Source organism: Gouania willdenowi, chromosome 4 (assembly GCF_900634775.1).
Source record: "Gouania willdenowi chromosome 4, fGouWil2.1, whole genome shotgun sequence".
NCBI lineage: Eukaryota > Metazoa > Chordata > Actinopteri > Blenniiformes > Gobiesocidae > Gouania > Gouania willdenowi.
Genome location: NC_041047.1, coordinates 38,564,789 through 38,583,391, shown reverse-complemented (window position 1 = coordinate 38,583,391; position 18,603 = coordinate 38,564,789). Strand labels below are relative to the sequence as shown.

Below are 18,603 nucleotides of genomic sequence, written 5' to 3'. Positions count from 1 at the left end.
CTATTTCCCCATATTTCGGAGCAGTAATTTAAGTGCGATGCTATGAGTGAAGAATAGATTGTTTTAAGTGATTTGGTGTGTAGGATTTGTTGAAGCTTCCATAGGATGTAACTGCTTTTGGCAACTTTGTTTTTAACTATTTGTATATGTTTTTTCCAGGTCAGCTTGTCGTCCATCCACACTCCTAGTACCCTATATTCTTCTACTTGTTCTATTATTTCCATGTTTAGTTTCAGTCTCCTATTATTTTTCTCTTTCTGAAATTGATGAATTTTGTTTTGCTGACGTTTAGAGATAGTTTATTTACATCTAACCATGTCTGAATTTTTGATAGTTCTTCATTTGTTGACTATTAAAGTTTTAATGTCTTTACCTGAGCATAGGATAATGTATCGTCTGCAAAAAACATTAGTTTGAGGCAATTTGAGACTTTGAAAATGTCGTTTATGTATAAAATGAACAGTTTTGGCCCTAAAATTGAACCCTGTGGCACATCACATTGTATGGTTTGGCATTTTGATGTGTGTTCTTCAAAGTCAACATATTGTCTCCTATTTGTCATATAGCTTTTAATCCATTTTAAAGCGTTGTGCTTTATTCCGTAATTTTGAAGTTATTCTTCTAGAATATCATGATTAATTGTGTCAAAGGCTTTTTGTAGGTCCAGAAAAATTCCGAATACAAATAGTTTTTTTTTCTAATGCTTCTCTTATATTCTCCGTGGTGTCAATTATAGCCATTGCTGTTGTATAATAATAAAGAAAATTGTAGTAGATATTTTTCCAACCCTTACGATGTATCACTGATGATATCTTTAAACAATATTTACCTTTTAAATTGTTCTTCAGTTGTTAGCCACCTACTGGCATGACATGGTGTTTGAATGTTGTGTTCTATCAAAATAAACTGTACAATGATGTGTTAAAACTAAACCATTTTAGCCCTTCCTTCAAAGCAAATGGAGAGTGAGAGCCTCAAATCCATTACTATTAATAAATAATGGGTGCTATTAATAACACACAGGAAGGGATTGTCCAATTACCAGCCCAGTGGTTTGAAAAGCTCACAGTGATTGACTGAAATGGATTTCATGATCATATACAAAAAGCTTCCTTTCTCTATGGCAAAATTACTGAGAAATATTATCGCGGTGCACTTTATTCTGATGATAGTGGATGACTTCTATCACACTGGGTTGTGGCGTTTCCTTTCATTTGTGGATTCTGTTTTAGTTTGTGTGTAGCCCTTGTGGTTCTTTTCCAGTTATTCTGTGCCTTTGTTTATTCTGTTTGAGTCTGGCCTCCTGTGTTTAACTATTGTCTTTGTGTTTCAGGTATTCCTGCTCGTGGCTCCACCCCCCAGTGATGTCACTGGGGGGTGGATTGTGACTGTATAGCTGCCTCATGTGTTGCACCCAGGTGTGGCCCATTCCCAATCAAGCCTCCCTCACTATTTAGCGGAGTGTCTGGTCACGGTGTGATTGCTGAATCATTGTGTGTTGTCGACCCTCCTCGTGTCCTGCTGTGTTTGTTCCCTGCTCCCCGGTTCTCCTTGTGCCCTGTCAGATTTTGTTTTTGAGTTTGGAGTAAACATGAACTGGTTCCATCTCTCCCTGCATTTGGATCCACACCACTACCACATTGTGACATATTCTTGTTTTGTGTGTTTTTAGAGTCACTTTGCATATTTTTGTGGTGGGTTTGTGTCTTTTCAGTAATGTCTGTTTTTTAGAGTCATTTTGTGTATTTCTATTGTAGTTTTGTGCATTTCTCTGTCTTTTTGTGTTTTTTTTTTTTTAATTCATTTTGTGCGTTTACTGAGGGGGGTGCACAAAACTAGACAGAGGGCTTCATGTGGTCCCTGGGCCACCAGTTGTCCATGCCTAGTGTAAAGTATATTACATGATAGGTGGGAAAATCTTTTACACCAGGGGTGTCAAACTCATGGGACACATACGACCCAGTTTGACTTCAACTGGGCCAGACCAAAAAAGTCCATGTATTTGTGATGGAAAACACAACAAATACAAACAAAATCCAGAATTATTTGTATTATTTTCATTATTATTAGTATTATCTATCCTACTTTAATTTCTACTACTGTAATGTGTGTGTATCTGATCCCTATTTTTAACAGTCTTTTACTTAATTATACACTTATTTATTCTTTCTTTCATCTTTAACGTTTTTATTCTTTTATTTGTAATTTTTTTCTGTGGCTGTAACAAAAGCAATTTCCCCCTGGGATTGATGAAGGAATTGTGATCTGATTTGATCTGATCTGAATGTTAACAATGAATGAAAATTTCAGGACTTTGTAACAAATTTTCTCAAAATTTGCAATGTAATTTGCCAAAGTTCTGTGGGACAATTTGCAAGAATTTAAGCTTTTTTAAAAACAATTGCAATTTAATGTCACTGTAAATAATTTCTTGAAGGCATCTGGCAACCCCCTCCCAGTGTGTCATGGCCCCAAATGGGGTCCTGACCCCAAGGTTGAGTACCTGTGAGTTACTGTGCTGCTGTGTCTGTCTAATCATCTACCCACCCTGTCAGATGAGATGTTCACAGCTGAAAATGTTACTTCTTCACACGGTAATAACAAAAGGCAGAAACCCATAATGTTCTGAATCGTGATGTGTTGGATAAACCAGTACGTTTCACACCCTTAGTTCTTCTCCACTTATTGGAGGAAACATTGTTGCTGCACTGACCTGATGGGATGTCAGACCAATGATTGAGGAGTACGCCAGGATGGTGATGAAGATCTTGGGCTTGAAGAGTTGCTCAGTTCCAGGAACTTGAAATGGTTGAGCCAGACCAGCCAGACAGCGAGACAGAGCGTGAAAGACTTCATCAAAGATCATCTCTCCGGTGCTGTCATCCTGAGGGACCAGAGCATCACATGACCTCAGTGAGGCTCTCAGAGTGGAGGAATAACTGTGACATTAGACTACTAAAGATTAAAGAGTAACTAAAACCCAAAATCACTTTTTTTCTGATGAAAAAAAGTGATTTGGTATGAAGTTGTATTGTTGATTGATCCTCTTAACATTTTAGTCAAAGCAGGGTTCTCGCCTATGCTGTTGAGTGTAGGGGGCCCCGACTTTGTAATTTTGCTCCCCAATGGAGCTCCCAACACTCTGTTTTTAGCAACGTAGGGAGTATTTTCTGTTTTTTATTTTCTTAGTAATTGTGCCATTGTAGTAATTGTTGCACACAAAAGGGACTTCTAGGCATGCATGTGTTGTTTTAACTCTTTTTAATCTGAATAACCGAGAAACACATATTAGCCGCACTGTCTATTTAATACAGAAGATTTGCTTGGATGATCTTGTCTTTACCTGAGGACCCCTGCCACCACTTAGCTGCCCCCGATGCTGCCTGTGTGCATCCTCTGCATATTTACCATCCAAGTGAGTATTTATTAGTGGATGACGTCTACCAAGCATGAGTAACTCTATGACTACATTCATCAACAAATAACTTTTAGCTTTAAAGTAAGGCTGGACCCGTTTAAAAAAACAACAGAAAAAACAAACTTTAGCTTTACTTCACTAAATTTGTCCCTCTCAGAATTATAAATGTCAAAATATTCCGCACAGATGGCGCTTGCTCGCGCACCACGTGATCCCCTTATGCTGGGAATAATTCCTGGTGAAAACCCTGCAGATTATTTCCATTTGTCAAAAATCTCAGAGTGACTGCACTCTATGGCAGGGGTTCTCAACCTTGGGGTCAGGTCCCCATTTGGGGTCGCAGGACACTGGAAGGGGTGTCACCAGATGCCTTCAAGTAACTAAGAATATTTTTCTAACAATTTGAGCCAATTTTTGCTTATTTTCACCCTTTTTTCCTTTTCCACCTACTTTACTGAAGGCTCAAACATGTTCCAGCCCAAAACTCTGACAAATTTTTACCCAATTTTGAGGAGCTGGCATGTCCACCAGATAGGATGGGAGAGTAGGTGGAGCTGTATTAGTATATACTATATGTTGTGTAGTTCCTGAGATTATGGAAGCTGAAAACGGAACAAAAATTAAAAAAAAAAAAGGAAATCTACACATCACCCCCCTCCCCCCCCACACTAAATTGGCCATATCTCAAAAAGTAATAATCCGATCAGGGACGGAGATATGGGGGGGGGGGGGGGGGGGGGGGGGGGGGGGGGCGGTGTAAAACAACTGGAGGACTGATGAGGCGATGGCGCACGGAGCTGACGGAGCAGTATCTCAGTCTGGATCCAGTAAAAAGTGACCAGAAAAAGCTGTAAATGGACTGATAAGCAGACGTGGGACAGTGAGGAGGAGACTTAATGTGGAAGCAAAAAAAGATGGAAACTCATCCGTTGAAACTGATCAAAATACACAGAAATTCACGGAAACCTTTGCTAACAGGAGTACAGCAGACCGTTCATAACAAGTAGTTATAAACATCTAGAGACTTAAAGCTTTTAGGTTTTCTTTCATTTATACATTGGGTTTTTCTATCAGATACGTATGTATAAATGTCTGGTCATTGAACATCAAGCCAGGATTGCACATCAGATGACCACTTGTTTTCAGGAATGCTGCATGGGTCCTGCAATTGTTCACCTGTTCTTAAAGTGAGTTTCCTTAAATAAGCGGCCGCGTCCTCAGGTGACAAGCTTTCTACATACTACAAACTATTTACGAGCCTTAACAGCACTTCACTCATTGCCATTTTTACATTTTTCAAGCGTCACATTATGTAAACAACATGGTTTCTGCACAGAGTATGCGCGCACATCAGTCACGTGTTCTGCTCATTCTCCAAGTAAAAACTTATTAAAACCCAGTTGAGGAGCACAGTGGGACAGGAGAGACTGAGTGGACTTGACATGATGTCCATAGAGAACGAGAGATCAAAGAAAATGGACATACAGAGCATCGTGGACGAGTTCACGGAGTACAAGGCTCTTCAAATAGTGATGAGTAGGCCTATAGTACTTTATATTGAAATAGTGTTTGTGAACATGTGGACCGCTGTGTCAGTTTTACTAAACTTTATAGCTACTGATACAGGCTTTGAGTTAAAATGGTTAAAGTGGGATCAAAATGATACGGTCGCTATCCGTGGTGCTGAGATGGTTTGAATTTGTGTTAGTGACCATCCTAATGTTTTTGTTGTTCTCTTGTTTTGTTATACTTCATGTCCGTTTGATGGACTTCAAAATGACATAGTCGCTCTCTGTGGTGTCAAAGCTTGTCAGCCTCGCTGTTGCTGCCATGTGTATGTTGTAAAAAGATGTTATGAATAATCACAAAACAATTGGTCAAAACTTTTGAGACCTAAGTGTATGGGATATCCTGAAAATTTGTTGAAATAAAGTGGAATGATTAAATTATAATCATAATTGTAATATAATTGTAATTAATTACCAATTACGGGATTCCATTTATAATTCACTTTAACCCTGTTACAAAGAAAAGGTCCACCCTGTAATCACGAGATCTCACCACAATTCCAGTGGAGGGGCTAAGGTCCAGCTCAATGATGAAGCGATAGCGCCGGGCCAGGAAAGTGGCACGCGTGCATGGCATCAACGTGCAGGGCTGAGTGGTCGGAGGGAGGTCGGGTCTCCATCCTTTAGGGAGAACACTCAGCAGGTCCAGTTCATTCCCTGAGTTCAGCTGAAAAATAGCCACACACACACACCATTAACCAGCCCTTCATCATCATCATCATCATCATAATAGAGGTCTCACCACTTCAGGCTGAGAAGCGGGCCAGACCACTTGGTTGAGTTTACTGAGGAACCAAGCTAGACGAACGTTCCTGGAGATCCGATAGTCCTCCTTCATCAGCAGGTAGATGTGGTCCGCCTCCTCAACCTACACACGAGCACACACACACAATAGTCATGACAGCATTTGAATGAACAATCTGAGCATTAACACAGAAGACAACAAAGGGTTTGTCTGCTTTTGTTGTTGTTTTGTATGTTTTTGGAATCATTTTTTGTATTTTCATCATCATTCTGTATATTTTTCTCTCATGCAGTGTGTTTTGGTGTCATTTTGTGTGTTCATTTGTGTGTTCTTGTTCTTACTATGTATATTATTTTAGTATATAATGTATGCTTTGAGTCATCTTGTTTTAAGGGTCATTATGTGTGTTTCTGTTATTATTTTTGTTACTATTTCAAATTGTTGTTGTGGATTTGTACGTGCTTTCAAGTTATTTTCCGTATTTTTGTAGTTGGTTTGTGTATCTTTCTGTCATTTTTGTAAAATTATGTTGGCATTTTAAAAGTCTTTGCAGTCATTTCACAAGTATGTAATGGTTTTGTGCGTTTTTGTAGTCATTTTGGGTGTTTAAGGGTTCATTTTGTGTGTTACAAGAGTCACTGTCTCTATTCCCTTTGTAGTTGCTGTAAAAAAAAAAAATGTCCCAACATTTGAGCCAGAGTCACCTCATGAAACCAAAGGCAGCTTTAAGAGCCACATTTTTGTTTTTCGTCCATTAGTCTGTCTTTTATTGTTTGCCGTCTTGTGAAGCTAATAGGAAACTCTCTGCATTCATCCAAAAACTGAAACTATAGAATTGATCAGCTGGTTACTTAATGCTATTGATCAAATTTTCTCAATGAGAAGACCAGGCCGAGGTGAGCCTGCGTGCCATGATGGAACGTTTGCAGCCGGATACACGATGGATTCCTGGGATCGTTTGGAAGATTGTGTGCTTGGCTTTACTCTCTGTTGAGGACATCGAGGATATTTTTTTTTTTTTATATTTTGGAGCGTTTGCATGGAATTGAATCGATCTTGGAAAAGATGGAGAGGATGTCTCGGCCAATTGCTGTTTGATCCCACAATATTGGATTTACTGTGACCAAGACTTTTAAGGCTAATGAAAGAATACTAGCCTGTAACCAAAACAAATCATTATCACCAATTGGCCTCCCCAACACGCCATTTCAAGGATGTGTTCAATCACTAGAAGTCATTGTTTGTTTCTGTTATTAATTTTGTTATTTCAAATTGTTGTCAATTTGTGCGTTCTTTTGAGTTATTTTCTGTATTTTTGTAGTTGATTTGTGTATTTTTCTGTCATTTTGTAAAATGATGTTGGCAATATAAGTGTCTTTGCAGTCATTTAATAAGTGTGTAGTGGTTATTTTGTGCAACTTTTGAATTCATTTGTGTTTCTGTTGTTACTTTGTGTACTTTTAGTGACATTTTGTGCATTTTTCTGTGTCTGTATGTTTTTGGAGTTATTTTCTGTATCATGTTGTTCGTTATATTCATTCCAACTTCTTGTTTTGGAGGGCCGTACAAAATTAGGCCAAGGACCACACGTGGTCCCCGCGCTGCAAGTTGCCTATGTCTGTGTTAAGGCGTGCTGTGGTATCTGGTTTGAGATGTTAGTTGCTTTGACACTAAGTGTGAAGGTGTGGCATCTCTTGTGAAGGATCTGTACAAGCTTCCCACAGACAAACTGTGAGCCCTGTGTTGTCGCTCACTGATTCCCATTAGTCATTGAACCACAGGCCTTCTTCCATTCATTCATAGCGCACTGACCAACTGTGGGAAGTGTTAATTCTCCTGAAAAACTCAACTGTAGCATAAAATAATCAACAATGACTTTGTTAGAGTTCTGCTCAAATAACTGTAGCCTATAATTTATCAAATATAAATCTCATTCAAATACAATGCAGGATAAAAATATCCGAGGTGGCACAGATGTGCACTAATCCTGGCTACTCTGTATTTGTAAAACACTGAAAAGAAAAGAAAAAAAATATCCCTGGGGTCACCGGACATTTGTAATATCAATATGGGGTCACCACCCAAAAAAGGTTGGGAACCTCTGGATTATTGTGAAGACAAAAAAGCTTATATAACAATGCAAGAACACTAGTATAGTATAGTGTACATAACTTATAGTAGGGGGGCAACAACATGGTTTGAACCCAGGGCCCAAAATGTGGTGCTACGCCCCCGCCTGGTGCTAAATCACTTGCAGACGACCTGACTCTGGTCTCGTCTGTCTGTCAGTCAGTGACTGTCTCCTGTTGTGTCTGTCTGTTTGTCTGTCTGTCAAAACAAAAGTCCACCTCGTGTCACTTTAATCCTGGGAAAGCTGAAAAACACTTCTTAGTGTACTCAGAGTGCTTCCTCACTTAGACGTAATGTGTGTCTCTGTGTGCATGTGTGTGTGTGTGTGCGTGTGTGTGTGTGTGTGTGTGTGTGTGTGTGTGTGTGTGTGTGTGTGTGTGTGTGTGTGTGTGTGTGTGTGTGCGTGTGTGTGTGCGTGTGTGTGTGTGCGTGTGCGTGTGTGTTACCTCAGGCTCCGCTCGCTCTGCCATACCGCGTGCAGCACATGGACAACACGGTGCGGAACGTTTACAGTTTCTTCAGTCGTTACCGGAGCTTCTTCTTCTGACTCTTCTTCGTCTTCATTTTCTGCTGCTTCTCATTCTTCTTCTACGTTCTACGGGCGGCTGGTAAACAACTGTAGGTGCATTTCCGCCCCCACTGGTGTGGATGTGGACCGGTGTCACTGTCTGAGTTTACCTCCGTACTGAGATTATATCCCTAACGTAATCCTAACCCTAATATAATAAAAATAAAATAATAAAATAAAACACGCGTCCGTTCACTTTAAAAACAAAAATTATTTTTTTAAGCAAAAAATATTTTTCGGTAGTACGCATGTCCGCGCATGCGCATATACAATTTCAGTACGACATGAACTCAGTTCCTCTTAAAATCTCAGTACGTGACTGCTACGTACTGAGATGTACCCGTACTGGGTTATACTGATTAAAAAAAATAAAGTTACATTAGGTTAACCGTTTTTTACTGCAATGTGTATTATAATCATGTTTTTTTGGAAAATAAATTATTTATTTTCGTATGGAGTTTTATTATAATCATGTTCCTGAGCTCCTTCTTGTCAGTGTCTTGTGATGGCCTTCCCTTCACCATGAAGTAGATTAACTTGTCTGTCATTTCTTTGTGGCGTTGGAACCTCACCTGCCAGGTAAATTGAGCAGTTGTATATTTTTGTACAAGAAAATGAGCCATTCAGCACTCGTCAAATAACATTAGCTTTGAAATATATTTTTTTTTATCTCAGCACGGCGGAAGTAGAAAAAAGCTAAGCTGAAGTACAATAAATTAATTTTCCGGTAGTGCGCATGCTCATAACATAATTATTAATACACAGTATCTTATGGAAGCCCATTCCCACCAGAGGGAAAAAATCTAGGAAAAGTCAAATCATAATAATAATAAAAATGAGTGAGATACTATCTAATAATTATGAGATACTACTATCTCATAATTATGTATGCTCTTTTGGATTTGGACCCTGCCAGCGAGAACCTGCCAAAATTAAAAAGAAATGAATATAAGTAAAAATAAAAACAACAAGAAAAGAAAAATATTCGTATATGCATAAAATGAATGATTAAATAAATAAAATCAAAAAATAAAATGAAAATAAATTATATTTACATTTTCCTTTTTTATTTATCAATCTTTATTTCATTTTTGCATTTATTTATTTAATGATGTATTTATATTTGAACTTTTCTATTTTTTTCCCACAAAATTTTTTATTTGTATTTCATTTTTCAGTTTTACTTTTTTTAAATGTTAACGTTTATTTATTTATTTAATTTAAATTTTGGCAGGTTTGGTCCTCCATACCTAACAGTCCCTGCGCAGGGAATGCAATGCTCATCTCGCAGGCGCGCTCTGCTGACGTCACTTGAACGGGACACTGAAAAGATTTCACGTGAAACGTAGATCCAGCATGAAGCCGAAGCATGTTCCTCCCGGTAAGGACTCCGGTCCCAGCCTCGCTCAGGACCCGGTGCGTAGCTTCGAGAAGTGGAAGAAGAAGTACTCGCGGACCAAGGAGCGGGTAAAGCGGGATTGCGCGGACAGGAAGAGGCCCGCGTGGCAGGTAGAGCGCGACGACATCCGTCGGCTCGTGAGTGGCTACGAGCGCATAGACGCAGAGAAGGTGGTCCAGTTCTCCGACTTTCCGCTGTCCAAGAAGACGCTGCTGGGCCTGCAGGACTCGCAGCTCCGTCAGCCCACCGAGGTGCAACGGCGAACCATCGGGCTCGCGCTGCGCGGGTGCGACGTGCTCGGCGCAGCTAAAACCGGCTCCGGTATGTTATGTTAAAGTTAAGTTACGCTAGTTCATTGGTACGTGTACCCCGTGGGGTACAGGAGCACATTGCAGGGGGTACGCGGAAATATTTAACAATTAATTTAAAAATAATCTGGAAATGTTTCTCGTTCTTTTTTTTTTTGGGGGGGGGCAAATTCACTACAAACTATCAGCACTATTCCTCAATAAAATATTATATACAGAATTATTTAATGCTATAGAGGCAATTTTATCACACTTCTGACAATAGGAGACAACAATTGGCTACATTTTACTGAGACCGCATTTACTATTGAAGTAATCATGTTTTTTTTGTTTGTTTTTTTTAATGGAAATTCCGCCCTATATTTTATTCATTGTTTTGAATTTGTAGATTAAGTCTTAGGTAACCAATGTTCACATGAGTTTAGGAGAGCCCACTGTAGCACAAATGAAAAAGCATGGAAAATTATGGTGAGGATAATTAAAAGGGATTTGACAAAAATGCAAAGGGGGTGCACTGGACAAAAAGATTAGGAACCACTGCTCTAGTGTTCAAGCCTGAGAAGCATCAGAGAGACCGGACAGATGTTTTGCTTTGCTCAACTCAATCATTTGCTTTATTAATGGATTTTAAATGAACAAAAATAAATAAACAGGAATGTCAAGTCAATAGGAAAACAAGCACTCATGTAATACACAGCTGTGGTCTGAACCAACCAGGGTTGGCTGACTCCAGCCCAGAATGTAGTTTTCTCAGCATTTTTTCCAGTCGTTATTATCTAGTGCCCCTCCTCCCTTTGGTCTGGTGCATGGCAGGCCGTGTCTTCTTACGTAAGATATTTATTAGTCAAAACATTAGTTGTTGCACATCAAGAGTTAAAGATACACATTCTGTTTGAGTCAGGTAGAAATGCAAAAGTTAGTATCTGACATTAGTCTTTAATTACAAGGTTTTTTTCATTCAAAAATCAAACAATCAGTGATTGTATTTAGTTAAAGATGACATTTACTGCTGATTTAAAACAATACAGATTATGTACAAGATTATTGATTTTTATTCATTATTTATCATGGAGCGGTCTAAAGTGTATGCTTATTTCTTATTTTTCTTCATTTTTTAAATTTATTTATTTTTGTACTTGCTCTCAAACAGTCTTTAGTGATAATCTGACTGTCCTGAGGTTGTTTCTATCTGACGTAAAGCTAGTGTTGTTAGATTTAGATTAAATTAAAATCAGATGTTTTGCAACTATTTGTTCAGAAGATAGGCCTCAAAAAAGTTGACCTGAGAATATAAAATATATTTTAATAAGGAATATTTAGGGTTAAGGACAGGATATATAATTCTAGTACGTCTTAAAGAAACAGTGAATAAATAATATTTCATGTTAACAGGTAAGACTCTGGCCTTCCTGATCCCGGTGCTGGAGTGTCTGTACCGGCAGCAGTGGAGCTCCATGGACGGGCTGGGGGCGCTGATCATCTCCCCCACCAGAGAGCTGGCCTACCAGACCTACGAGGTGCTGAGGAAGGTGGGTCGCAACCACGACTTCTCCGCTGGACTGGTCATTGGAGGGAAGGACTTGGACACCGAGTCCGAGAGGATCAACCGGACCAACATCATCATCTGCACGCCGGGCCGCCTGCTGCAGCACATGGACCAGACCGCAGCTTTCACCGCATCCAACCTGCAGCTGTTGGTCCTGGATGAAGCAGACCGCATCCTGGACCTGGGATTCGCCGACACCCTCAACGCCATCGTGGAGAACCTACCCAGGTCCAGACAGACGCTGCTGTTTTCAGCCACCCAGACCAAGTCTGTCAAAGACCTGGCCCGCCTCAGCCTCAGGGAGCCTCAGTACGTGTGGGTCCACGAGAAGGCCAGGTTCAGCACCCCGGCCACCCTGGAGCAGAGCTTCGTGGTGTGTGAGCTCCACCAGAAGGTCAACATGCTCTTCTCTTTCATCCGGAGCCACCTGAAGAAGAAAATCATTGTGTTCTTTGCCTGCTGTAAGGAGGTCCAGTACCTGTTCAGGGCCTTCTGCCGCCTCCGGCCCGGCACCTCCGTCCTGGCTCTGCATGGCAAGCAGCATCAAATGAAGAGGGTGGAGATCTACAACGACTTCATCAGAAAAAGCAGCGCCGTCCTCCTCGCCACAGACATCGCCGCCAGAGGCCTGGACTTCCCCTCCGTCCACTGGGTTCTGCAGTTCGACTGCCCCGAGGACGCAGACACCTACATCCACAGGGTGGGCCGCACGGCCAGGTACCGCCAGGGGGGGGAGGGCCTGCTGCTGCTGCTGCCCTCAGAGGAGAAAGGGATGATAAAGATGCTGAAAGACAAGAAGGTTCCCATCAATAAGATCACTGTACGTACACAATACACACTACACACTGTACATAAACACACAATACAAGAAGGTTCCCATCAACAGGATCACTGTATGTACACGGCACACATTAATTAGAGGAGTATTCAACTTTACTAAGTACTAAGTAACTCCATCATATGTATTTATTTATTTTTGTGAGTGACGATATCTCGATATGATGTTTTTTGGCATGATTGATTGTTGATATGCTTGCACTATCGATTTTTTTTTTCTTTTTTTTTTTTTTCCTTTGTCTCAAAACCTTTTCTGCTTTTTCACTAAAATATGCAGGTGCGTCTTCACATACATTTTGTCACTGTTGAAGGACCCAATATATTGTTTACTGGAATATTGCACTATAATGGGGTCACTGGTAAGAAATACCCTATTTTTTTGTTTACAGAAAGCACTATTGGAGATAGTTATTTGTTTACATTGGGATGTTGACACTTTCAGAGATATAAAATAAAAATTGTATTTTTTCACTTAATCTTTTTTTTTTTCTTGTTACGTCATGGATTATCGTAAATTGATTTCTGACCAATATATCGATAATCGCAGTGTCGTCATATTTTGAAGATAATCGTTATCGTGAGATTTGTATAGTGAGGTACCCAGAGGTTCCCACCCCTATTCAATACTGGAAAGTTAATCAGATTAAAGATTGAGCTCATTGGTGACTAGAGCTCCTGGGGGCCCCTTACATGGTCCATGAGGGCTACCTGCGGCCCACGAGCACCGTGTTGGTGACCCCTGCAATGCATACTCGCACTGTACGTACACAATAACTACTGTACTTACTGTATGACATAACACACACGCACTGTATATACACACACGCACACTGGACGATACAATACTCAAACTTACTTACTCAAAGCTAACCCTAACCCTAGGTACTGTAGGCTATCAGAAATTAAAGAACAAATTATAAATAAAACAAATCAAAATATCAATTCACCCTGACTGCACGTCACTGCACTGTACGTACACAAGACACTCTAACACTTTCCATGCACACACAATACAAACATGCAGTGTACATACACACAAACTATGTACACACAACATACGCTGCACATACAAACAAAACATGTATACATACACTGTACATAAACAACACAATATATACACTCAGGATGAGGGATGTCCCGATACAACTTTTTCACTTCTGATACAATACCAATATTGCAGTCTTGAGTATTGGCCGATATAGATCCGATACCATATAGCAAAGAATCATACATACTTCTATTACTTATTTTGTAGTGTGGGATGTTAGAAAAGGCATAATCGTGACGATACTCAGAACAATAGTCAGCAAGTCAAGTTCACTTAAGTTGTTTTTTACTGTCAGTATATGGTGAGAACGATTGAGAGCGGAGACAAAAACAACAAACTTGTTTTAGATGCAATCCGATAAAATCCGATATTCGTTTTCTGGCTGATAGCAGACTGATATCAATATCGGATCGGGACGCCCCTACACAGGATACACTGAACACATACACGGCTTTTACAGTGACTGGTTTTCTGCTTTGTTTTATTTTAAATACAAGCACATCTTTTTATTTTAAGGAAGTTTTTAAAATTTAAAGAGTAAAGTTTAGTAATTTGTGTTAAAATGTAAACGGTACAGATGTGGTAAAAACTTCCTTGAGTACAGTAATAAAGTATTAGTAATCTCTTACTCAGAGAAGTGCATGTTTTGACAGTGACTGTTTGTGGCTGCAGGTGAATCCAGACAAACTACAGGACATAGGCCAGAAGCTGCAGGCGTTCCTGGCCCAGGAGAAGGAGCAGAAGGAGCGCGCCCAGCGCTGCTTCGTCTCATATCTGCGTTCAGTTTTTCTCATGAAGAACAAAGACGTGTTCGACGTGACGAGACTCCCCATCCAGGAGTACGCACACTCTCTGGGCCTCGCTGTGCCTCCCAGGGTTCGTTTCTTGAATAAAGCTCCGACCCACAAAATAACTGAGAAAGGAGAGGAGGAGGAGCTTAGGAAATTTAAGGCCAAGCTTGGTGGAAAAGTTTCTAGTTCAGGATCAGACGACTCCAGTGATGATGACAATGTGGAACGTGAGAGTGAAGCAGAAGAGCGTCAGCCTGAGGTTATCGTCATGGGTGCAGAAGACAGCAGTGACGATGATGATGATGATGATGACCTCAGAGACCTGGATCTCCTGACGGTCAAAAGAAAAGATGTGTTAAATGTGACAGGGGACCAACAGGAAGAGGAGGAGCCAGCAGGAGGCGGACAGAAAACTGAGCGAGTTACAAAGTACAAAGAGGCCAAAAAGGTGCTGAAGAGAAACTTCCTGGTCAACACCAAAGTGACGTTCACTGATGAGGGCACGGCCGTGCAGCTGTGGCCTCCTGTCCAGCGGACGGCTGCCCTGGAAGAAGAGGAGGAAGACGAGGGTGAGGCGTCGGGCATCAACGTGGAGAAGGCTCGAGAGCGACTGAGGCGCGAGGACCAGGCATTCGACAAGCAGGAGTACAGCCGCAAAGTGAAGGCCAAACACAGAGAGAAGAGGCTGAAGGAGAGGGACGCCAGGAGGGAGGCGGCTAAACGCCACAGTCCCGCCTCCGACCAGGAGGATGAAGTGCTGGCTTACTTAGCCAATCACAGCGACAGTGATGACGAAGAAGAGTTTGACCCGAGCACGCTGCCAGATCCTGACAAACTGCATTCTGAGGAAGAGGAGGAGGAGGAGGGTGATGATGAAGAGGAGGAGGAGGAGGGTGATGATGAAGAGGAGGAGGAGGAGGGTGATGATGAAGAGGAGGAGCAGGGGATGAGGCCGTCCAAACGACAGCACAGAAGTGAGAGTAGTGATGAAGAGGAGTTGGTCATGGAGAAGAAGAAAAAGAGGAATCATGAGGGGGAGGAGGAGGAGGAGGATGAAGATCACAGTGCTTTGGACACTGGGCTGACTCTGGCTGAGGATGAAGAGCTGGTTCTTCATCTACTAGCAGGAAAAACATAATGTTGGTGAAGCTGAGTCACTCCTGTGCACATGCTAATGACATCATAAATTACATATATATAAACATCTATATATACACAGTCTTTTAAAGAGAACATTATTCTCTAAATGTAAATGAATTTTGTAAACGTAGATGTGATGATTGATAAAAATGTGAACACAGTTCATCTGTCAACATTCATCTTGGTTAGGTTATATTTAAACGTTTATTGTCCTCTTTTTGTTTAGAAAGGGTTGAAAAAGGTTCAGGGTTTAATTTGATGTAATGAAATACAGCGACATCTGCTGGTTAATGTAACAAACTAAAGAAAAAGCAAAATTTGTAAAGATGTCAAAATTAAGATTTTTATCTGCAGCTGAGATTTAGAGTGTTTCTCTGCTAAATATATGCTCATTAAATAGAATGAGCACCACTTATTTGTGGTGAAAACGTCTGTAGTTATAAATGAAAAACTGATGTTTAAAATACCATTTTTGCATTTATTGCAGTTTGTGTGAATGAAATTTAAAATCATGTAAAAAATTTTGATTTTTTTTTTGTGATTAAATCTGATATTTTGAATAATCATCTCTGCTTTAATCCCATATCCAAGTTATGAGCTTTATTAACGCAGATCACTGGACTACGTTGACAACAAATGATCTCATTAAACCAGTGGTTCTCAAGCCTTTTCAGCCCGTGACCTCCAAAATAAAGGTTCCAGAGATCGGGGACCCCTGCTGTAGCTGAAGGTGGTTGAACACAGACATGAACATTGAAGAACAGTCATGTATAGACAGGACCATCTATAAAGGGGAGAGATTTTTGGGGTCCATCTATAATGTTATCCAGAAAGTTTATTTGCACCATAGTATATAGTCATCTTAAAGATGTAAATCATTGTTTTAATCAGAAATAAAATGTTTTTAAAAATGAAGGAAAAGGTGATGAAAAGGGATTTTAAATACCACAGAAATTGATTAAAAGTTGCAAAGTAGAGTGGCCATAAATGGACAGAAAATATGTAAAAATGAGCTCAAATCGTTAAAAAAAAATAGGCATCTGGCGACCCCCCACATTGAAAACTGGTGGCTTGAGGGTCACATGCAGGCCTCATTCTAATTTTGTGTGGCCCCCAAAGTAAATGCAGAAAATGAGTCCAAAAGGACAACAAGACATTAAAATACATAGAATGACAGCAAAAATAAACAATCACTTCCAAAACACACTTAAATACACAAAATGGCTCCAAAAATGCACAAAACGACGCTTCATACAAAATGAATCCTAACACTTGTTTTTTTTTTTTTTTTACTTAATTTGTATAATCAAGTTATATAAATAAAGTTTTTGCATGTAAATGTTTGCAACATTGTTCACTAAACTAAATTGTGTAGTTTTAAATGGTTAAATACCATTATTAAAATGAGCAAGGACAAGTTTTGCTCATTTTAACAAGTAGTTGCAGATTTGATTTGAATGTTTGTGTAGCATGACCAGTAGTAAGTTTGTCGACTAAACATTTCCGTCATGGTTTTTGTCGACTACATTTTTAAAAGTGAAATCAACTAAAAAATACAACGCATTGATCACATTAAATCTGTTTAGATCTAATGCTCTACAGCAGCAAGTTGGACCCACGCAAGATGGTGCCGCGTTGTCACGTCTGCTCCAATCAGCAGCTGCGCTAAATGTAGACGCGTTTCGCGCATGCGTTGAAAGGATCTGAAACGATTAGCTCCCTGAAAGGAATGGGCACTGACAGCGTCTACGTTAGGATTTCTATGATACTATTCAATTCAATTACATTCAAAAAAGCTTTATTGACATGACAAACATGTTTACTTTGCTGAAGCAAGTGTGACTTAGTACAGTGGTTCTGAAACATTTTTGGTTCAAATAATCCTTTCTCTAAGTTTTGAATCCAAGTACCTCCTTATGTCCGAGAATATTTTGCTCAGAATTCAGCGAAAAAACAATTCTACAGCATAATGATAGAATGAATGAGTGATAACACACATTTAAAAGAATCTCATTCTATCAATAAGTGGAATGAAACAGTATTTAGTGCTTCATGAATAGATGTATTTCTATAGTTTTGATCATTCACAGTCCTCTACCGCAAGGGACCAAGACTGACTCTTGTTTTTTCAGTTCATGTTCTAATCAAGATCATTTCTATCAACATTTTTTGTGTGTTTTTACTGTCATTTTGTGTACTTTGTTGTTGTCTGTTCTTTTTTTTTTAATTCAGTATATTATTTTCTTATTTTGTGTGTTGTTGGTATTGTTTAAATTATTTTTATTTTATTTATTTATTCAGTTAATTTCCGACATGGTTACGTTCACTATTTTTTTTTTTTTTTTTTTTTTTTTTTTTTTTGTACATGCCGAAAAAGGAGACGAGAGAAGCAGTTTGCTTATCTAAGTCCTGTCCCCTGTTTTGAACACAGAAAATTTACATCAAAGCTTGTCTCTCTGGTCAAACATTCTTAGGTTGTTCTGAACACAATTTCATTTTTTTTGTCCTTTTTTGTGTAGGATTTATTCTCATCTGTAGTCAGTGTTGTCTTTTTTTATTCCTCCTCCTCTCTATCGTTGTTCGTGTCAGCCTTGTTCCCTGATTTCATTCCCAGATGTTTGTTTGCGTTCCTCCAGTTCAAAAGAAAAGTTCATCGTCTTTCAAAGTTCCTTGATATCTTCAGAAAGTTTTCTTAGCATACGAAGGATTAGAAAGGCACATACCCCCATCATTAGCAGGCCAATGATCATGACCCCTAACAGGTAGAGATCTTCCACTGAGAGGATTGAGAATTACAGCATTTGGGTTTTTCCCTTTCCATCCATGACGTAACCACTCGGCAATGTCTCTTTTGGATACGCTGGTTCGTGTTGTAGTGATCTTCTGTTCGTGAAGATTGAGTCGATTGTGTTCAAGTTCCATCTCGTTGCTGTGTTGATCTCGTATTCGTGTAAGAATGTGTTCCGAGTTTTTTCTTTAAATCTAGTCAAGTTTGCAGCTTGTTTTGTCTCTACATCAAGGTTATTCCAGCTGTTGATAGCTGTATTTTCCAATGTTAGATTTAACCCTTTCTTGTATAAACACATTCCTATGTCTTAGTTCATA

The 18,603-nt window shown here is 39.7% G+C and overlaps 2 protein-coding genes across 9 annotated transcripts in view; one reads left to right on the top strand and one right to left on the bottom strand.

Annotated features, from left to right (window-relative positions):
- szt2 (SZT2 subunit of KICSTOR complex) overlaps positions 1-8,460 on the bottom strand; it is a 197,923-nt gene extending 189,463 nt beyond the window's left edge. For all 8 annotated transcript variants that reach the window (XM_028445251.1, XM_028445256.1, XM_028445254.1 and 5 more), the window contains exons 1-4: positions 8,308-8,460; positions 5,729-5,854; positions 5,480-5,653; positions 2,714-2,884 (exon numbers count right to left, since the gene is read on the bottom strand). In XM_028445251.1, coding sequence (XP_028301052.1) covers positions 2,714-2,884; positions 5,480-5,653; positions 5,729-5,854; positions 8,308-8,331 — 495 coding nt within the window. In that variant the 5' untranslated portion in view covers positions 8,332-8,460. The remainder of the gene's footprint in view (positions 1-2,713; positions 2,885-5,479; positions 5,654-5,728; positions 5,855-8,307) is intronic.
- Positions 8,461-9,731: 1,271 nt separating this feature from the next.
- Positions 9,732-15,791, top strand: ddx10 (DEAD (Asp-Glu-Ala-Asp) box polypeptide 10). The gene is made up of 3 exons (XM_028444423.1): positions 9,732-10,149; positions 11,529-12,502; positions 14,240-15,791. Exons 1-3 carry the CDS (start codon positions 9,786-9,788, stop codon positions 15,494-15,496), a joined length of 2,595 nt encoding a protein of 864 aa, XP_028300224.1. The 5' UTR covers positions 9,732-9,785; the 3' UTR covers positions 15,497-15,791.
- The last annotated feature ends 2,812 nt before the right edge of the window (positions 15,792-18,603 follow it).

Coding starts and splice junctions, on each gene's coding strand:
- ddx10 (XM_028444423.1), top strand. CDS start 9,786: ATGAAGCCGAAGCATGTTCCTCCCGGTAAGGACTCCGGTCCCAGCCTC. Junction 10,150..11,528: donor CGCAGCTAAAACCGGCTCCG/GTATGTTATGTT, acceptor TCATGTTAACAG/GTAAGACTCTGGCCTTCCTG. Junction 12,503..14,239: donor TTCCCATCAATAAGATCACT/GTACGTACACAA, acceptor TTGTGGCTGCAG/GTGAATCCAGACAAACTACA.